General features: G+C 41.8%; 1 protein-coding gene across 2 annotated transcripts in view; it reads right to left on the minus strand.

The window, feature by feature from the left end:
* The window catches only part of HECTD4 (HECT domain E3 ubiquitin protein ligase 4), a 241,288-nt gene that overhangs the window by 172,231 nt on the left and 49,708 nt on the right, over window positions 1-19,349 (minus strand). For both annotated transcript variants that reach the window (XM_089676997.1, XM_089676993.1), the window contains exons 4-6: window positions 18,729-18,859; window positions 14,017-14,125; window positions 10,304-10,442 (exon numbers count right to left, since the gene is read on the minus strand). In XM_089676997.1, coding sequence (XP_089533123.1) covers window positions 10,304-10,442; window positions 14,017-14,125; window positions 18,729-18,859 — 379 coding nt within the window. The remainder of the gene's footprint in view (window positions 1-10,303; window positions 10,443-14,016; window positions 14,126-18,728; window positions 18,860-19,349) is intronic.

The following is a 19,349-nucleotide window of genomic DNA, read 5'->3' on the forward strand; positions in this document are numbered from 1 at the left end:
CCTCGATAGAAGTCTATGACAAAGCTCACCAACATCTGCAGCTTTTGAGAGGCTTTTATTTAGCTTTCCTTATTTTTGATATATTGCAATTATGAGATCTCAGGAAGCACAGATAACCAGAAAGTGAACCTTTCCAGCCAGATTTAAAGCTAATAGAGCCACTGATGGACTTTTAAAATATGTGTACTACTGAGGAAAAGAGTATATTGCAAATAAATGCTATATATATATTATAACAAAAGGCTATTCTGTCTGTGCATTCCGTCTCCCTTTTCACTAGATAACAGGTTGAAAGCATACCGTAACATATATTTTCTAACTAAAGCAACATAACATATTTCTAACTCATACACTATATAGTTAAAGGTTTGTGGACACCTGACCATAATGTCTAGATGAGTTTTGTAGACATCTCATTTGAAACCATAGACATGTTGCCATTAACCACCTCCCCTCACCAACTTTGTGGCTATGACAGCCTCCATTGTTCTTTCCATGAGATTTTAGATTGTCTCTGATATTGTACAACAGCTGGCTCGCAGAAAGATGTCATCAGCAGTCACTTCCAGTTCATGTGAATATACTGGGAGTGTCTGGTGCAGACGTCACATCTGGTGAGCAGCATGAAGGTGAGCAGGGTCTGGATCACAGTAGAGCAGATGACACACGATGCATAACATGGAAACACAATAGCAGAAAGTGAGCGGGAACCGGAGAAAGAGAATTGAGTGACAGAGGATCAGCAGAGCTGGGGGAAAGGAGCAAGAGATACTAGCAATGTCGCACATGCTGTGCAGGGTGGGAGCAATATAACAGGAGGTGAGCGGGGACCAAAGAGAGGAGGAAAAGCAAACTGGAGGATCAGCAGAGCTGGGGGTTACTACTGAGTGGAGGATCAGCAGAGCTGGGGGTTACTACTGAGTGGAGGATCAGCAGAGCTGGGGGTTACTACTGAGTGGAGGATCAGCAGAGCTGGGGGTTACTACTGAGTGGAGGATCAGCAGAGCTGAGAGTACTAATGAGCAGAGGATCTGCAGAGCTGAGAGTACTAATGAGCAGAGGATCTGCAGAGCTGAGAGTACTAATGAGCAGGTTATCTGCTGAACGAGAGTACCAATGAGCAGGTTATCTGCTGAACGAGAGTACCAATGAGCAGGTTATCTGCTGAACGAGAGTACCAATGAGCTGGGGATCTGCTGAACGGGGGTACCAATGAGCTGGGGATCTGCTGAACGGGGGTACCAACGAGCTGGGGATCTGCTGACTGGGGGTACTAATGAGCTGGGGATCTGCTGACTGGGGGTACTAATGAGCTGGGGATCTGCTGACTGGGGGTACTAATGAGCTGGGGATCTGCTGACTGGGGGTACTAATGAGCTGGGGATCTGCTGACTGGGGGTACTAATGAGCTGGGGATCTGCTGACTGGGGGTACTAATGAGCTGGGGATCTGCTGACTGGGGGTACTAATGAGCTGGGGATCTGCTGACTGGGGGTACTAATGAGCTGGGGATCTGCTGACTGGGGGTACTAATGAGCTGGGGATCTGCTGACTGGGGGTACTAATGAGCTGGGGATCTACTGGGCCCCTTTAAAAACACACACACACACGGTATTTGCTAAGCTTGATTAAAGCTTCAAAAAAGAATCATAACAACATCAAAAAGCATGTTGGTAGGCGCTTTAATGTATGTTGAAGTTTAAGAGTGTAAATGAGCCCTATAAGTATAGATTTCTTTTTTTAATTTAAAATAAAAAGATATTACACTTATCTAAGTGCTTACTAATGGTACTGCACAACACGGCCCCTTGCTTCCTCTTCTGGAAATGCCCGCTGGCGCTCTCGGCTCCTCCTTTCCATGAGTGCCCCTCAGCAAGCCGTGATGATGAGAGGGCACCCATGCAATGAGAGGGCACCTGTGTGGCGGTACTCCTGAGCTGGGCTGTAAGTGTCCATAGACATATGCAGCATGGCTCAGCCACGCCCCCTCTCCCTTCTCACAGGATTTGACTAACAGCAGCTGCTCCCACTGTCTCCTGTGAGACTAAGAAGAGGGAGTAGTGTGGGTAGTAGTTGGTAGTGTTGGTACAAAAAGTGTAGGTACAAAAAAGCAGGCTTTAGCACCACTTTAATTATTGAAATTCACAGTTGAGTTTACAGTAGGATTTACCTTTAAAGCTTAAACTGCTGAGTGTGCTGTTGGTTCAGCAGTTTAAAATTAAAATAACATTTTGCTGAAGCATGTAGCAATTCGATACGTCAGCTAAATAACTAATGGGGATATTGTCAAATAGGGATGAGCAGTATAGCAATAGCCATCCTTATAAAAGAAAAGTTACTGCCTGGTCCTGAGGGTCTCATAACAACGTATTAGTTAAGTTTTAAAAGGAGATCAAATGCATGACCCAGATTGCCTGGGGATCTTTAAACAGGCTGATGTTTATTAGGAGCGGCATCGGAGAGTACACTTGCTAGAAAGTCTCCAGAAAATAATACTCAAAGTGGAACCCCAGACAAAACTTGTTTTTTTTTCTTTGTAGGAATGGTAAGAACCACTGTCATGCTTTTAACCATGTCTTTGATCCAAACCGATGGGCCGATGACACCAAAACAGATAAACCAATCACATAAGTAAAAAAAACAAAAAGGAAAAACACAGACATGAAATAGCTTTTTGAAGAACCTTTCAACCAAAACTAGCATCTGTGAAGGCCGACACACTGACCTTGTAAAGCTTGGAAAACATTTACAAAAGACCAGATCATAGCCATACAGATCTGAGGCACAGAGGCTTGGGGGTGAAAAGCCCAAGAAACACTGCCTGCCCTAATGGAGTGGGAATTCATGGGAAGAACATGCACTTTATCTTGAAGCTCATAGGCCTGCACAATAACCTGTCTAATTTGCTTAGCAAATAGTGGATATGGAAAAAGAACTTTTAGAACCTTTGGAAATAAACAAGGGAATCCATTTGACTGGAAGAAGTTGTGACCAAAAGCTAAACCTTGACGGCCCTTGCCTGTTGTCAGGAACAGATTGCTTTGGGGTGAACCGCTGTCTGTCACAGGAAAGATAATACAATGTCCTCAGTAAAGTGAAAGGCAAAGACCACTTTAAGTAAGAAATAAAAAAAAGGCCCTTGGTCACAAAACAACTTTGCCTTTAAGCAATATCAAAAGAGGCTCCTTACAGGAAACCGCTGATAATTCAGAGAACCTTCTTGTCAAGAAGATGGCCACCTTAGGGGATAACAAGGCCAAGAAAATGTCCCAAAAAGGTTTGAAGGAGGGGGGTTTTGTACCACTTATATTATATGAATTAAATCCCATAGTCAAAAGGGAAGGCCTAACAAGGGGAGCAATGTGAGTTATCCCTCCTATAACAGAACGAATCAGCAAATGATTAGCGAGAAAAACAGAAACTGCAGACATCTTTGAACATGCTAACACCCAAATGTTGTTTTACTCCCAAATGGAGAATTAAAAAAGGAAAAAAAACAAAAACAAACAGGGTGGACCAAAAATGCATGTTGAATAAACCCCCAGAGGCTCACACTAGTAAAAATAAATCTTTCGCCTTTGATAAACTTAAAGTGATTCTAAAGATTCATTTTTTATTTTTTGGTTGTAAAATAACAAACATGTCTATACTTACTTGCTGTGTACAGTAGTTTTGCACAGAGCAGCCTGGATCCTTCTCTTCTCGGGTCCCCCACAGGCTCTCCTGGCTCCTCCTGTCTGTTGGGTGCCCCCACAGCAAGCAGCTTGCTGTGGGGGCACCCGCTGCTCCGTGTGTCCATTCACACATGGAGCCGCAGCTTGGCCCCAACTCCCTCTCTCTCCTCAACGGTGAATGACAGCAGCGGCTGCCAATGGCTCCCACTTGCTGTCTAAGCCAATGAGGAGGGAGAAGCCCGGGGCAGCCTAGGCTGTCATTCACATCGCTGGATTGCGATGAAGCTCAGGTAAGTATTGAGGGGGCTGGGGGAGCTGCTGCACACAGAAGGTTTTTTTACCATCATGCATAGAATGCATGAAGGTAATAAAATATTCTACTTTTACAACCACTTCAGCAGATTAATATTTCAAGAACAAGATTTATCAGCTCTAAAAGAGAAGTTAATCTTCGGGAACATGTTACATGTTCCACCCGTTCCTGCAGCCGCTCTGGGATTCAAGCACCTGGTGTGACAGCAGTACAGGGAGAAGTTCCCCATACCAGCTGTCACTTTTTGAAGAGAGCGCTGTGAATGAACTACAAGTTCCGACATCTTTTGAGGCTGTCAGCTTGTAATCCTCAATGAACTACCACAGTGCTGTTTCATTGATCCTTGCTGTCAGTTTAAAACTGCCTGCCTGTACGATGTACGGGCATACAGATTACACTGACAATCTGCAGGAGTTCTGCATGGCACTAGTGATTTGCTGATTGCTGGTGCAATGCTTTCCAGGCTCCTAAACCCAAAAAAAACAAAAAAAACAAAAAACAAAAAAAACAACCCAGTAAATGCACATTTTTTTACCTATAAGAAAAATGTACATTTATTTTTTTTATTCTCTGCGTCAGAATCCTCTGGGGAAGGTAGCAGTGAGCATTTAACAGAGAATTGTTGGAAATCACAAAAAATTAATATACATACCTATAAGGCTGCAACATCGGTCCACTACTGCAGCTGTACCCTACCAGCTCTAAGACCGAGAACTGAACAATCAAATGACTGCTGATCACTCCGTTTTCGGTCTGCTCTGAGCAGAGAACAGCAATTATCAATCAATGCTCTCAGCTCTGCCCCTCAAGAGCTCACTGTTACAGAAATAAGTGCACTCCAAAAGAGAAGTATGGCTAAAGAAAGCTTTGGTCACACTTCACTTTTAGCTCCTTGCAAAGGCAGAAAAGGAATAAGTACCTTCGGATGAAGAGGGGGTTCTGCAATAGCCAATGGCACAGGAGGTACTGACTGTGACCTTTAAGAAGTGTACAAGACACAATCTCTGCCTGTGATTGAGCAATATTGCTCAGAGTTTGGTCCTGAGTAAGGTGGGTTGCCTGCATCTACAGGGCAAACACCCTCGCATTTAATGCCAGACATGTTCGTAAAAATAAAAGCCTGTCAACCCTTTTAAGAGAAGGGTGTACATTGTTTGTTGTTGTTGTACTGTGCCATGTTTTGTCCCCCCTATTGTACAGCGCTGAGCAAACCCTTTGGCGCTATATAAACTCGTAGTAATAATAATAATAATGATCAGGTCCCCAGAAATACGACCAACTGAACAGACGTGTACCAAAGGGTAAAGAGAGGACAACTGTGTGACCAATTGGATGGCAGGTGCAGGCACTCCAAAATGGTATATGCTCTGGTCCACTGTGTCCGTTAACCCTTTCGCTGCCACCAATGTAAGGCATATGGCAGAACAGAAATGCTTGCACTTGGCCAGCTCAGTATGCCTTACAGGCTCTATATGGCCTATAGTTTTCTATGTGCCTAGTGTCCAATTCTCCTGTAGGTAGGCGTAAAACCCTAGGTTGCTTATCATTGAAGCTAAAAATAGTTATTAAGAGGTTGTTGAATAAATTATCGTGTCACCCAATATTTGGTCTCCATTCAGTAGCCAAAAGAGGCATATAAAAAAAGGGATTTGTGAAAAGAGATTCACAGAAAAGCGGCTACATAGTGAACAGAACGTGACACTCAGAAAAATTTCCAAAAATTATGCTTTATTACACATACAGTTGTGACCAAAATTATTCAACCCCCAATGCTGTAAAGGGGTTTAGGGACTATAGTGTACATTTGGAATTGTATTCAGAATCAAATCCTACAAGGACGTTGTAACTACCCAAATGCAACTAAAATGACATCAATTGTTTATGTAATACAGTAGTAAATGGTTCTTATGTGGTTTCTTCATTGCCACAATTATTCAACCCCTTAAAGACTACCACTCTGAAGAACAGAGGTTCATACAGGTGCTTTCCATCAGGTATTGAAAACACCTGTGGATGTCACCGAGCAGCAATCAAGCATAATAAGCACCAATTAGGCAGCTTTAAAATGACTGTGATACTCAGCTCCTTCTAGACATTTACTGGTGTGGTTACAAACATGGTGAAGGCAAGAGAATGGTCCAGGAAGACAAGAGAAGAGGTGATTTCTCTTCACAGGAAGGGCAATGGCTATAAGAAGATTGCAAAGATGTTAAACATACCAAGAGACACCTTAGGAAGCATCATTCGCAAATTCAAGGCAAAGGGCACTGTTGAAACGCTACCTGGTCGTGGCAGAAAGAAGATGCTGACTTCGACTGCTGTGCGCTACCTGAAGCGTAGAGTGGAGAGAAGTCCCCGTGTGACTGCTGAGGAACTGAGAAAAGATTTGTCAGATGTGGGTACAGAAGTTTCAGCCCAGACAATAAGACGCACACTGCGTAATGAAGGCCTCCGTGCCAGAACTCCCAGGCGTACCCCCTTGCTGTCTCCAAAGAATAAGAAGAGTCGACTGCAGTATGCCAAAAGCCATGTGGACAAACCACAAAAGTTGTGGGATAGTGTTCTGTGGACTGATGAAACAAAATTAGAACTGTTTGGGCCCATGGATCAACGCTATGTTTGGAGGAGGAAGAACAAGGCCTATGATGAAAAGAACACCTTGCCTACTGTGAAGCATGGTGGAGGGTCAATCATGCTTTGGGGCTGTTTTGCTTCTGCAGGTACAGGGAAGCTTCAGCGTGTGCAAGGTACCATGAATTCTCTTCAGTACCAGGAGATATTGGATGGAAACGTGATGCAGTCCGTCACACACCTGAGGCTTGGGAGACGTTGGACCTTTCAACAGGACAATGATCCCAAGCATACCTCCAAGTCCACTAGAGCATGGTTGCAGAGGAAAGGCTGGAACATTTTGGAGTGGCCATCGCAGTCACCAGACTTAAATCCGATTGAGAACCTCTGGTGGGACTTAAAGAAAGCAGTTGCAGTGCGCAAGCCTAAGAATGTGACTGAACTGGAGGCCTTTGCCCATGAAGAATGGGCGAAGATACCCGTAGATCGCTGCAAGACACTTGTGTCAAGCTATGCTTCACGTTTAAAAGCTGTTATAACTGTAAAAGGATGCTGTACTAAGTACTAAGATTGAATGTCACTTGGGGGTTGAATAAAACTGATAATGCTGTGAGCACAGAAAAGACATTTGTGGTTATTTCATTATAACTGTTATGTTATATTTGTCTGACCTACAAGTGCCTCTTTAATGTAAATGTAAGCAAGATGACTGAATGATCAAAAGCAATGTCAAACTGGCCAAAACACTCAATTTCAGTGGGGGTTGAATAATTTTGGTCACAACTGTATATAAATATGACATATGGGCAATCGCCCTGGTTTACCATCACCACAGTATGAGACAATACACACAGACCTAAAACCATATAAAATGACACCAAAACCGGTCTGAATGCATGTGCAGCAGAAAAAATGACTACAAGAGTCTAATGTCCCTGTAGCACAGACACATAGGTGAACACTTCCCAAAGGAGGTGTATCCAAAAATTATACCATAGGCATACCGTAATGTAAGATATAATCCCAATCAGGGAATCCAAAAATTATACTATGGATATAAATATCACATGTATGCAATGCAGCAAGCACAATATGCGTCAAAAAGAGAACATCAAGCCTCAGGCCTGTATGAAGGAAGACATAATGTCAAAAATATAATGCAATACATTCCTGTGCCGGCACAAGTGGTTGGGGCCCATTCATCTGTAATATAAACAGCTCTTTCCTAGAGCTCTTGAATGAGAATATGCCCCATTAATTCCCAGGATGGAAGAAAAGATGCACAAAGCAGCACTCTGCTTGAAATGGTTTCTTCACCACTATATGTGGACTACACACCACTTTTCGTAGGAACAACAAGACACATCCCAATAGATCTTCTGCCTGTTGAAATGCATGTGGTATAACTTGTTTCCTATACAAAGCACCATGATGTCCCCATCCTGTAGTGAAACAAACAATATGTGGGAAGTCACTGACAGAGCTTACACTCTATATAGGATATATAGGTCATATAGATCACAGAGGACCATATATCTAATGTCCTGTAACAGTCCACTCACCACCTGTGCTGTGGATAATAGGAATGAAAGAGAAGTCCTTCATAGGTACTGCCATACAGGGCCAAAGAGGCCAAGGAACCACCGCTGACATCCGCCGATATACCGTGGGTTCCAGCCCCTTCTTGGCGCTTGTGCTGCTTAAGCTTGCCTCATGGCATGTGAAGATGGCTTCCTCCTTATGGGTCAGCGTGCGTTCCACCTAGTGCGCATGACCGGAAGTGACGTATCTGACGTATGACGTCAACGCGTTTCGCCGATGGGCGTATCTCACTCAGCTTCGTCAGGACCAATGAAACAACTGCATTTCAATTTCCTATTTATAGTGGGTAAAGACCCACCCATTTATGCAAAAAACCAGCCTGCAGTTATTCCCAATGGAAGAAAAAAAGGGGGCTAAATACTTAGCACAGCTGCTTTATGTGTCTGTGCTACAGGGACATTAGACTCTTGTAGTCATTTTTTCTGCTGCACATGCATTCAGACCGGTTTTGGTGTCATTTTATATGGTTTTAGGTCTGTCTGTATTGTCTCATACTGTGGTGATGGTAAACCAGGGCGATTGCCCATATGTCATATTTATATATGTGTAATAAAGCATAATTTTTGGAAATTTTTCTGAGTGTCACGTTCTGTTCACTATGTAGCCGCTTTTCTGTGAATCTCTTTTCACAAATCCCTTTTTTTATATGCTTATCATTGAAGCTTATCTATAGCCAAAGTTTAAAATCATATACTCACTTCCACATTGTATTTCACTTATTTTTAGCCTACTACTATTAATTCTGACGTTTGAAAACTTATTCTGTGAAGATCCCCACACATTTGCTTCCTTGAATTGCGTGATACGTGTTCATAATGCCCTGTGAGCAGGCACTTCGGTGTCACGCATTTCACAGAGCCTGCCATCGGAAACTACCGAGATACTAACAGGAAGAGTTTCAGAAGGCACAGTCAGCACCAGATTCACTGCTTGTAGGCAGCAAGGTACCATCTGATATGTAGTCATATGTAGAAATTCAAAGTAAACAACAGATGAGAAGCATGCTTTGCAGAAATGCAGAAAGTTGTGGAAAGAAATGGCCAACAGGCTATTATAAATAACTATTGTCTGTATTGCTACTACAGTGCTGATGCTAAAAATTAGAAATGTGTGCAATGAGCACAGAACTCCTTTAGGCTGTGTCCTTAGATTGACAAAGCTTCTGGAAAAATGACTTCTCTATTGTCTAACAGGTTGAGTTATTCTTTACACTTTACAGATGTTAAACGTTTACTAAGTTAAAGCTGAGTTCCACTTAAAAGGGGCAGGTCAGCTTTAAAGACTGGTCCCCCACTCTCCATTAAGGATTGGCACCTTTGGGGAGCAGGTACCTGAAATTGACAGGTACCTGCTCCCACATTCGCTATGATCAGAAGCAGAAGTTGTCCTCCCCCTCCCTCCCCGTAGTCTTCTGGGACACGTGACCACTCAGGAAGAGCTAAGCTACTCGCACATGCGCAGTGGGCACCCAGCTGTGAAGCAGCAAGCTGTCAGAGCCGGGTGCCCACACTGAAGATGCCGGCGCCCGGAACACCAGACGGCTGGTGAAACGGGTTGCGGCGGGGGCACCGCGGGATCATGGGCTAAGTGAGTGGCTGTTTTTTTTATAAGTCAGCAGCTACAGTTTTTGCAGCTGCTAACTTTTATTTTTTCACAGTTTGACTGGAACTCTGCTTTAAAGTGGTTGTAAAGGCTCAAGGTTTTTTACCTTAATGCATTCATTGGCTTCCACTGCCTTCAATCACAGCCAGTGAGCCAATGGGGGGGGCTTGGGTGCCACCATACCGAGAAAAGTCTGCTCTTTGCAAAACCACTGCACAGAGCAGTTAAGCAGAACATGTTTGTTTGCTTTTTTTCAATTGCCATTAATATCACTTTAAGGGTGGGGGTTAAATTGGACACATACTCATTGGTACCATTTGTAATATCTTTCTGAATAGAAGAAAAACCTTTAATTTCACACGTAAAAAAAACAGCAAAAGACTACTTTGTGTATTCAGATTCCCAATAACCATTTAATTTGTTGTCCAGACTACAATGCCAGATTAATGTGTTCTTTACAACCTCACATTTACCCAATTATAATTACAGAAGACCTTTTTTCATCAATCCAAGCAAGTCTATTACAAATCCCTTTGTTTACCTGAAGGGTGTACTGGTCAATTATTTGGAAAAGGAAATGAGGTTTGTTATCGAAAGATGCTGGCCGATGAAGAAGCTTCCCATTTCCATAAGCGATCCAGCCAGCCTCCAACTCTTCATTTCGACAGTAGACAAAACCTCTGAAGAGAAAAGGACTCATTTAGCATTATCCATGACAACTGACAACATGATGAAAATGTACATTTTTAAGTCCAGCAAGAGAAGTAGGACTCCTAAGTAAAAAGGCAGAAAAAATATGGGTATTTTATATATAGAATTATAAAGCAGTGTAGTGCTCAAAACAAATATAGGTGAAAACCCAGCTATTACCAACCAAAGATATCAAAAAACTGAATGTGTTCCAAACAGAATATAAATAAAATCAATAAAAGTCAGCAAAGTGAATAATTCATACTCATAACTTAAATATATAGATAAATAAAAAAAATGTGATTACATGCACATAATTCAAACAATTATATGTGGGCGGATCCTAGGCATACATCACCTCGCATAGTCACGGCCATCTTTGATGTGGGAATAGGTTGGGAGTTTGTTTGTACAGTGCTGTATTTTACCTGGTACCTTGTAAGTGCAATTTTTATTCTAATAAAAATCTTTAGTTACGGTTTTACACTGTGGAAAGCCTTTTTGTTTCACACATGTTACAACTGGATGCCTGACACATAGAGAGCTATTGACTATTATGAAGCATATGGATGCTTCAGGCGTCATACCTGATGGTGTGGAGGAGGCTGAGACTGACACTATCTGATATCATTAAGCTGTTTTTGAACACTCAGTAAACTGGGGGTCAAATACATCTGGTAAGCTTCTATTGAGCACGGTGTGGGGTGACACGTTTTAAAGTGTTACTAGACCCAGGACCCTGCATTCACTACATTTGGTCTCCCACAGTACACAGGACATGAAAGTGCAATTATTTTGGTAAATATACACTGCTAAATACCTTTTCTCATCAGCAGTCTTGTGACTTCTATCAGTGTTCAGCAAAGCACTGGTTAAAGCTTGTAAGAGGCATTTTCATTTTGCTCTAGAAGGATACAGAACCCCTGACCTCTGTCTGGACAGTGCTTATTGGCCCTGTGCAGATCTCACATGCTCTCTCACAAGAAAACAAAATCCCTAGCAATACACACCAAACTGAGCATGGGAATTGCAACTCCACACGATATATGTCTTATCAGGAGATAAGGGGGGACACTGGAAGAAGGGGAGGATCAGGGAAGTCAAAATCAAACAGCGTTTTTACACAATGCAGAGGACTAACCTCTTAGATTCCAGAGTGAGTATAACAATCATGCTTTACTGCATATACAGACTGATTTTATGGTTTTGGGTTTAGCAACACTTTAATCTATGGGTATGAATTATTCACTTTGCTGATTTTTTGTGATTTTATGTATATTCTGTTTTGGATACATTCAGTTTATTAATACCTTTATGAGGTAATAGCTGAGGTTTCACATATATTTGTTTTGAGCACTACACTGTTTTATAATTATGTTTGATAAATCCCAGTATTAGAATTATATATATATATATATATATATATATATATATATATATATATATATATATATATATATATATATATATATATATATATATAAATATATATAAATAATGGGTATGCTGTGTGAATAGGAACACATAGCAAACACAAATTGGGGTTTTCTAAAATTTTCTGGCAGGAATAATAACCAACATATTTGAAAAGGACCTTGTAGCAGGAAAAAAAAAAAAAAAAAAAAAAAGACCACCAATGCTCTTTAAACATTCTACATTAATTCCAAAAATGACGATTATGATATTCAATGTGAACAAAAATGAAATTCTTTGCATTTAAGTGTGCTTTTTTACAATGTTGCTCGTATTTGTGTAGATGAAATACATTATAAAAAATTATTTTTGCACAAAATGTAATTTATATTTGATAAGTAAAAACACAAAATATACTAAGGCTCCGTGCATACTGGGCTTAAACCCCCCCCCCCCCCCCCAAAAAAAACCACACCAGTTCCCTTGGCAGAAAAAAAAACAAAAAAAAAAAACCTCATATAGAGCATTTGTTAACACGTTTAGGAGTGTTTAGTGTTTTTAATTCCAGAAAACTCCAATCAAAAAACGCAAACCAGAAGGGTTTTTTTCCAGCCTCTAAATGCGAAGCTTAAAATATTCCTCTAAGCGTCCTAATGTGCAAGGACGCATAGGATAACACTGAGCTGCTTCTACTTGGTTATAACATAGTAAAATGTTTTTCTGAAGATGCCTTTCACCAGGCTGAATAAAGAGAGACCATATTTTTATTTTTGCAGCCTAGCTTTCTTTTTATATAACACACTTCAGCAAGAAATCACAAGTTTAGGTAATAAAATAAAGCCAAATTCCAGAAGAAACTTCAGTCATTTTTTTTATTGCTGTCTGCTTCCTCACTGAAGAAATTTACTCTCACCAGGGCAAGTAAATGAGACAGAGTGTCTTGCCATCAAAGGAAGACAAAGATGGAAATAATGAGATTTTTGTACTTCCAGTAAAACATTTTTCTTAAAGTCCAACAAGAGGCATAGGAAATCAGGAACACTAAAACAGTTGGGTTATATAGTGCTCCTTACAGGAATTTTGATACTTGCAAACAGACAAAAAAAAATTGTTGACTAAAGACATTAAAGTGGTTGTAAAGGCTCAAGGTTTTCACTGCATGAAGGTATTAAAATAAAAAAAAACAAAAAAAAAAAAACAAAACACCTTCTGTGTGCAGCAGCCCCACAAAACCTACCTGATCCCCATCTCAATCCAAGAATGTGCACATGAGAGACGCAGCTTTCTGGGTTCTCTCTCCCTCCTCATTGGCTGAGACAGCAGCAGGAGCCACTGGCTCCTGTTAATCACAGCCAGTGATCTAATGAGGTGAGAGTGGGGGTGGTACCGAGTCGTGCTCCGTGTCTGAATGGACAGAGCAATGGCTCAGGAGAAAGCCTGCTCGGGTGCCCCTATAGCAAGCCAGGGGCACACCAGCTTGCTAAAAATAAATAAATAAAATCAGCCTTTAATATCACTTTAAAGAAAAGGCTAAACGCTAATATAAATATATTGATTTATTAATACTGTAGGTAGACTTTTTTCCCCCCCCCCATCAGAGCTACAGAAAAGGTGTCCAATCTCTTAGGTCACTACCAAAAAACTGACGAATGACCATCAGAGACATTATTATACAGGAGCTGGTCTTTCCCTTTTTCTTCCTGTTTAACAGTGTCTAAACTTCATGTAGGCTGCAGCATATAACTCAAAAGTTTCAGAATTCCTGACAAATGTTCCAGCTCTACCCTACCACTTCCTTGTGGAACGGGGTTACAGAGAGCAGCAAAAAGCAGACAGGTTCTAAGCATTCTCCCACATAAACAGAAATAAAAAAAAATAAAAAGAAAGGGCATTTGAAGTTGGCTTACAGCTTGTAATCATTTTATGTTTTAATAAAGTGCCATAATGACACTAACACACTAGAGGTTGACCTACCTAAACCCCAATGGTTCTCAATAGTACAGAAACACTGTATATAGTACACTACAGATGTATATCATGAGAGCTATAGGACCACTACTATAAGAATTGTATAAAACAAAACTATTTTCAAGGCTGCAAATGGTTCTGCTTACAAGATATGTTATACATAAAAAAAAATAAAAGGCTTACCGTAAAGTGCCGTGAAGTCCTGACCCCAGCTTGCTTAACCCTCTCCCCACAGAGTTAGTTGTGTATAAGTAAAGCCCATCTGAGGCCAAGCAGCGACCCAAATCTGCATCTAAATTATAAAAAAAAAAAAACGAATAAGGTGACCCAGGGTTGAATTGTTTAATTACAACACTGCTGCAAAACAATTTAGGTTGTAAATAGGAGAGTGCATGGGTAGAAGAATTGACAAAATTGCACCAAGAAGCATTGTTAGGTCTCATACACATTGGATGTTTTTACAGCTGCTCCTAGGGGTGTCTGGCGGGTTTTTTTTCTCTACCTCTAAACTCCTCTGTATGTCAGCCTATGTGTCCATGCACACATAGGCTTTTAGCAGCGTTTAGTGGCAGGAGAATTTAGAGGCAGGAAAAAACCCCACTGCCAGTGTGTCCAGGAGTAGCAGAGTTTTGGCAGAAAAAAAAACACTTGACACTGCTTAACGCATCTAAATGCTAGACACATTTAGCACTTCATTTATTAATTTCAATAACGAGAATAAAGTAAAATTCTGGCAAATTAAAGAAATGCCCAAACAGTAAACACCACTAAACTGGGTTGAAATTAAAAAAAAAAAAAAAAAAAAAAAAAAACGCACCTTAGGTCAGTTTTTAAATGCGGATTTTCTCCTGTCAGAAGAAACAGCATTTCTGTTGTAAAGCGCTGCATAAACTGTCGGCGCTATATAAATCCTGTATAATAATAATGCAATTATTATTATACAGGATTTATATAGAGCCAACAGTTTGCTCAGCACTTTACAATGTGAGGGCAGACAGTACAATTACCAAGCAATTTAATATAGTAGGAAACAGAGGGCCCTGCTCCTTAGAGCTTACAATCTAAAAAGGGATGGTCAATTGATACAAAAAAAGGTAATACCTGTGGGGGATGAGCTGATGGAGGAAAAAAAAAGTACATACCGTATTTGCCGGCGTATAAGACGACTTTTTGACCCTTGAAAATCTTCTCAAAAGTCGGGGGTCGTCTTATACGCCGGTACACATGTTAGGGGGGCTGCGGCATTAAGTACAGGGGTTTGCAGGGGCTGATGTCTCTTACCTGGATCCAGTCCCACGACGATCCGGTCCAGGAAGCGCGGCGTCTCCTTCAGTTCGGCCACTGGATGTTCGTGCGGCTGCTCGGCTCCGCCTCCTCACCGGTGATTGGCCGCCAGAACTGTAGCTCAGGAAAGGCACACAGGCGGCCAATCACCGGCGAGGGGGCGGAGCCGAGCGGCCCCACGAAAATTGAGTGCCGGAGCAGCAGGTAAGTGTTCTGTGTAGAGGTGCTGCTGCAACCACATATGCTGGCTGCAGCAGCACCATACGAGAACAGGGTCAGCAAGTCTCAGTGGGAGGAATAGTGCCCCATCATTGGTGTCACTGATACCAATGATGGGGCACTATTCCTCCCACTGATACCAACGATGGGGCACTATTCCTCCCACTGACACCAACGATGGGGCACTATTCCTCCCCCCCACTGACACCAACGATGGGGCACTATTCCCCCCCCCACTGACACCAACGATGGGGCACTATTCCACCCCCCACTGACACCAACGATGGGGCACTATTCCACCCCCCACTGACACCAACGATGGGGCACTATTCCACCCCTCACTGACACCAATGATGGGACACCATTCCTCCCACTGACACCAATGATGGGGCACTATTCCTGCCACTGATACCAATGATGGGGCACCTATTCCCCCCACTGATACCAATGATGGGGCACCTATTCCCCCCACTGATACCAATGATGGGGCACTATTCCTCCCACTGACACCAATGATGGGGCACTATTCCTCCCACTGACACCAATGATGGGGCACTATTCCTCCCACTGACATCAATGATGGGGCACTATTCCTCCCACTGGTGTGCATTGGAAGAGGGGTAGTCTTATACAGCGAGTATAGCCCAAACACTACATTTTAGCAGGAAAAGTAGGGGGGTCGTCTTATACGCCCAGTCGTCTTATACGCTGGCAAATACGGTATATTAGGTGGGGGCAGGAAAGGCTTGTCTGCATTTAGATGATCCCTGAAAAGCCATCTTTTCAGACAGAGAAGGAGATGGTCAGAGAGATTGGGGTAGAGAATTCCATAGGATGAGAGAGACTCAGGAAAAGTCCTGTAGGCGAGCATGGTTGGAAGTGATAAGAGAGCGAGAGAACGGAAGGTCTTGGGAGGAACGGAGAGCAGAAGCGAGTGGAGGGATTGGCAGAGAGGAGTAGCAGACGCTGAACGGCTGGTAAGGTGGAGGAGTCTGGCAGCAGCATTCATGATGTGTCCAGGAGAACACCTAGCACCTTGGCATGCGGGGACAGGTTGATAGTTTTGCCTTCAATCTTGACAGAGAAGTTGGTGAAAGAGGCACGTGGAGGAGGAAATATTACGAGGCTGGTTTTGGATAGATTGAGTTTAAGGAAGTGGTGTGACGTCGAGGCTGATATGTCTGTTAGTAGATTAGTGATGAGTGTGGAGATTGATGGAGTGAGCTCCTGAGTAGAGAGATAGATTTGGGTGTCATCAGCATAGAAATGGTATTGGAAGCCATGGGAGGCTATCAACTGACCCGGGGAGGAGGTGCAGATCGAGAATAGGAGAGGTCCAAGAACCTTGGAGGACTCCAACAGAGAAAGGAAGAGGAGGAAGTGAGATTGTAATTGACACTGAAGGTGTGGTAAGATAGGTAGGATGAGAACCAGCGAAGAGTACAGTCACAAAGACCAATGGAGTGGAGTTTTTTGAGGAGGAGAGGGAGGTCCAATGTGTCAAAGACAGCAGAGAGGTCCAGGAGTATGAGTGCAGAATAGTGTCCAGTGAGCTCCTAACTTCCTGTTTAAGCCCTGCCCAGTTCTTGTCTGCTGTACTACACAATACCTTTCCATTTACATAACACATGGTAAAGATGTCCTATAGTCCAAGAGGAGAACTAGGGAGGGCTAGAAACACCACTTAGTATTTCAGAGCAGCAGATGCACAGTGTTAAACTGGCCATAGATGAATAGAATTTCAAAAGAAAGCGGTTAGGAAAAGTCTAAGGAAAATTTGTACGAAAATTCTCAGAACATTTGTTAGTTGTTCAAAAGATTTTGCTTCCTTTTAACATTTGATTTTTATATGAATGGACTTTATGGAATGAAAACCATATACACTGTTAGAAATTGTTCAAGAAAAATTCTCTCGTCACTGCAGTCAAAAACAAACGTCAATTTGACCCACTAATGATTAGTTCAGTAATTCTCAACCTTTTTTCAGCCAAGGAACCCTTTAAAATTAAGGACAGCCTTGAGGCACCCCATTCTAAAATGGGGTGCCTCTAGACTGCACATAATTTTAAAAGGGCACTCCATTCAAAAATGTGAAAAACTATTCTAATAGTTTTATATATCACAGCAATATCCACATATGTAGGACACACAACATTAGAATTAGAAACATTGGGAAAAAAAACACAATGAATGGTTGCATTCAGCACTCAAATCAGACTAAATATTGTACAGATATGCAACAACCCCATTTACTAATATATGAATCACAATAAAGCAGTATTACACCCCCCAAATATTTAATATACTACAGCTTACCAAACATTAGATATGGTGGCAGCATTAGTTTTCTTTTCTTTGGCTTTTCCCCTTCTCTTTACACCTGGTGATCTGATCAGTAACACATCTCCTATATTACAGTGCCCCAACTCTGGAAGAAGGAGCACAGGGGCCCCAGAAGACAGCAGTATTGTCAGTCTGGGGGGAGGAGTGTTTTAAATGTCCTAGAAGATTTAAAGTGTTACTAAACCCACAACAGTAAAATCAGTCTGTATATGCAGTAAAGCATGCTTGTTATACCCACTGTGGAACCTAAGGGGTTAATCCTCTGCATTGTGTAAAAAGGCTGTTTGATCCTTTCTTCTCTGCCCCTCCTCTTGTTGAAATGACCACCTAATACAGACTGAACCTGTAGTCACATGCACATGCTCAGTTTGATGTGTATTGCTAGGCTTTTTTTCTTGGGAGAGTGCATTTGATCAGCACAGGGCCAATCAGAACAGAGGGTCAAGGGTTTCACATTCTGCTAGAGCAGAAAGAAAACTCCTCCTACAAGCTTTAACCAGTGCTCTGCTGAAGTCACAAGACTGCGCTAACCGCTGATGAGAAAAGGTATTTAGCAGTTTATATTTACTAAAATAATTGCATTTCCATGTTGTGTGTACTGTGGGAGACCAGATATAGTGAATGCAGGGTCCTGGGTTTAGTAACACTTTAAATACACAAATTAAAGACAAACTCCAGCAAATACTTTATCACTACACTGTTTCCTGTTGGGAGAACGGTTTTACGCAAATAAAAAAATAAAAGCGGATCATTGTAAGCACCCCTGTCAGTGTTAAATGGATTGTCTCATCCTTGTAAACTTGTCCATCTGGAAGAGAGTTTGTTCTTCTGAAAAACAATAGACTTACTGGCCAGATCACCACATGAAAATAATAGGAAGTCTAAAAATGAAAATGAATACAGCCACCACATCTAAGAATAGGTAACCTACAATATGAGGTTTGCTTTTGGGTTTAATAATGCTTCAAATAAGATAAAGAAATTTTTCTAAAAAACAGTACTACAGCTGTGCCCTGCTGTTTCTCCCCATTGTTTCAATGATGCTTTACCTTTGTTTTCATTATTTGCACCACTGGTCCCATCAGGAGCTGGAAGCATATCCTCGAAACCCCAGGATACAATGTGCTTGCTTCCCAGTAAACAAGAGGGAGATCCTGGCCCTCCTTCCAGCAGCAGCAACCTTAACAGTAAAGGAAACTTTAATCAACCAATGGAATCATTAAAATAAAAGACAAGGAAAGCAAAAAGCTTAGTTATGCTGCCAAAGTATCACAATTTAAAACCTAAAGGACTAAATGAGATGGCAAAGGGAACCCTGGCAATGGACAGTCACAATTTACTATAAGGGTAATCATTTTTAGCCATCTATTTTTTAATTTCTCATGAAAAATAGTCAAATAATTGTTATAACAGAATGAACTGAGCCTATTCTATGCAATGGCATTGGTGTCAAAATGGAGGATGCAGTCTTTAACAGCTGTGTTAGAGGTATCAAACAGTTAAAACACACAGAGTTGTTTGAAAAGGCCCAGTGTTCTCTAAGAGATGGCTGGCACCGCCATGAAGGACTGAGGAAGTTCAGACTGACAGCGCCTTATGTAAGATGGGAACGTTTTATGTACAGTGATAAGATCACCCACCCACTAGACCCTGTACCACACTAAATACCT

Source organism: Staurois parvus, unplaced genomic scaffold (assembly GCF_062004578.1).
Source record: "Staurois parvus isolate SC_StPar_1 unplaced genomic scaffold, SC_StPar_1.0 ptg000014l, whole genome shotgun sequence".
In the NCBI taxonomy this organism is placed as follows: Eukaryota; Metazoa; Chordata; class Amphibia; order Anura; family Ranidae; genus Staurois; species Staurois parvus.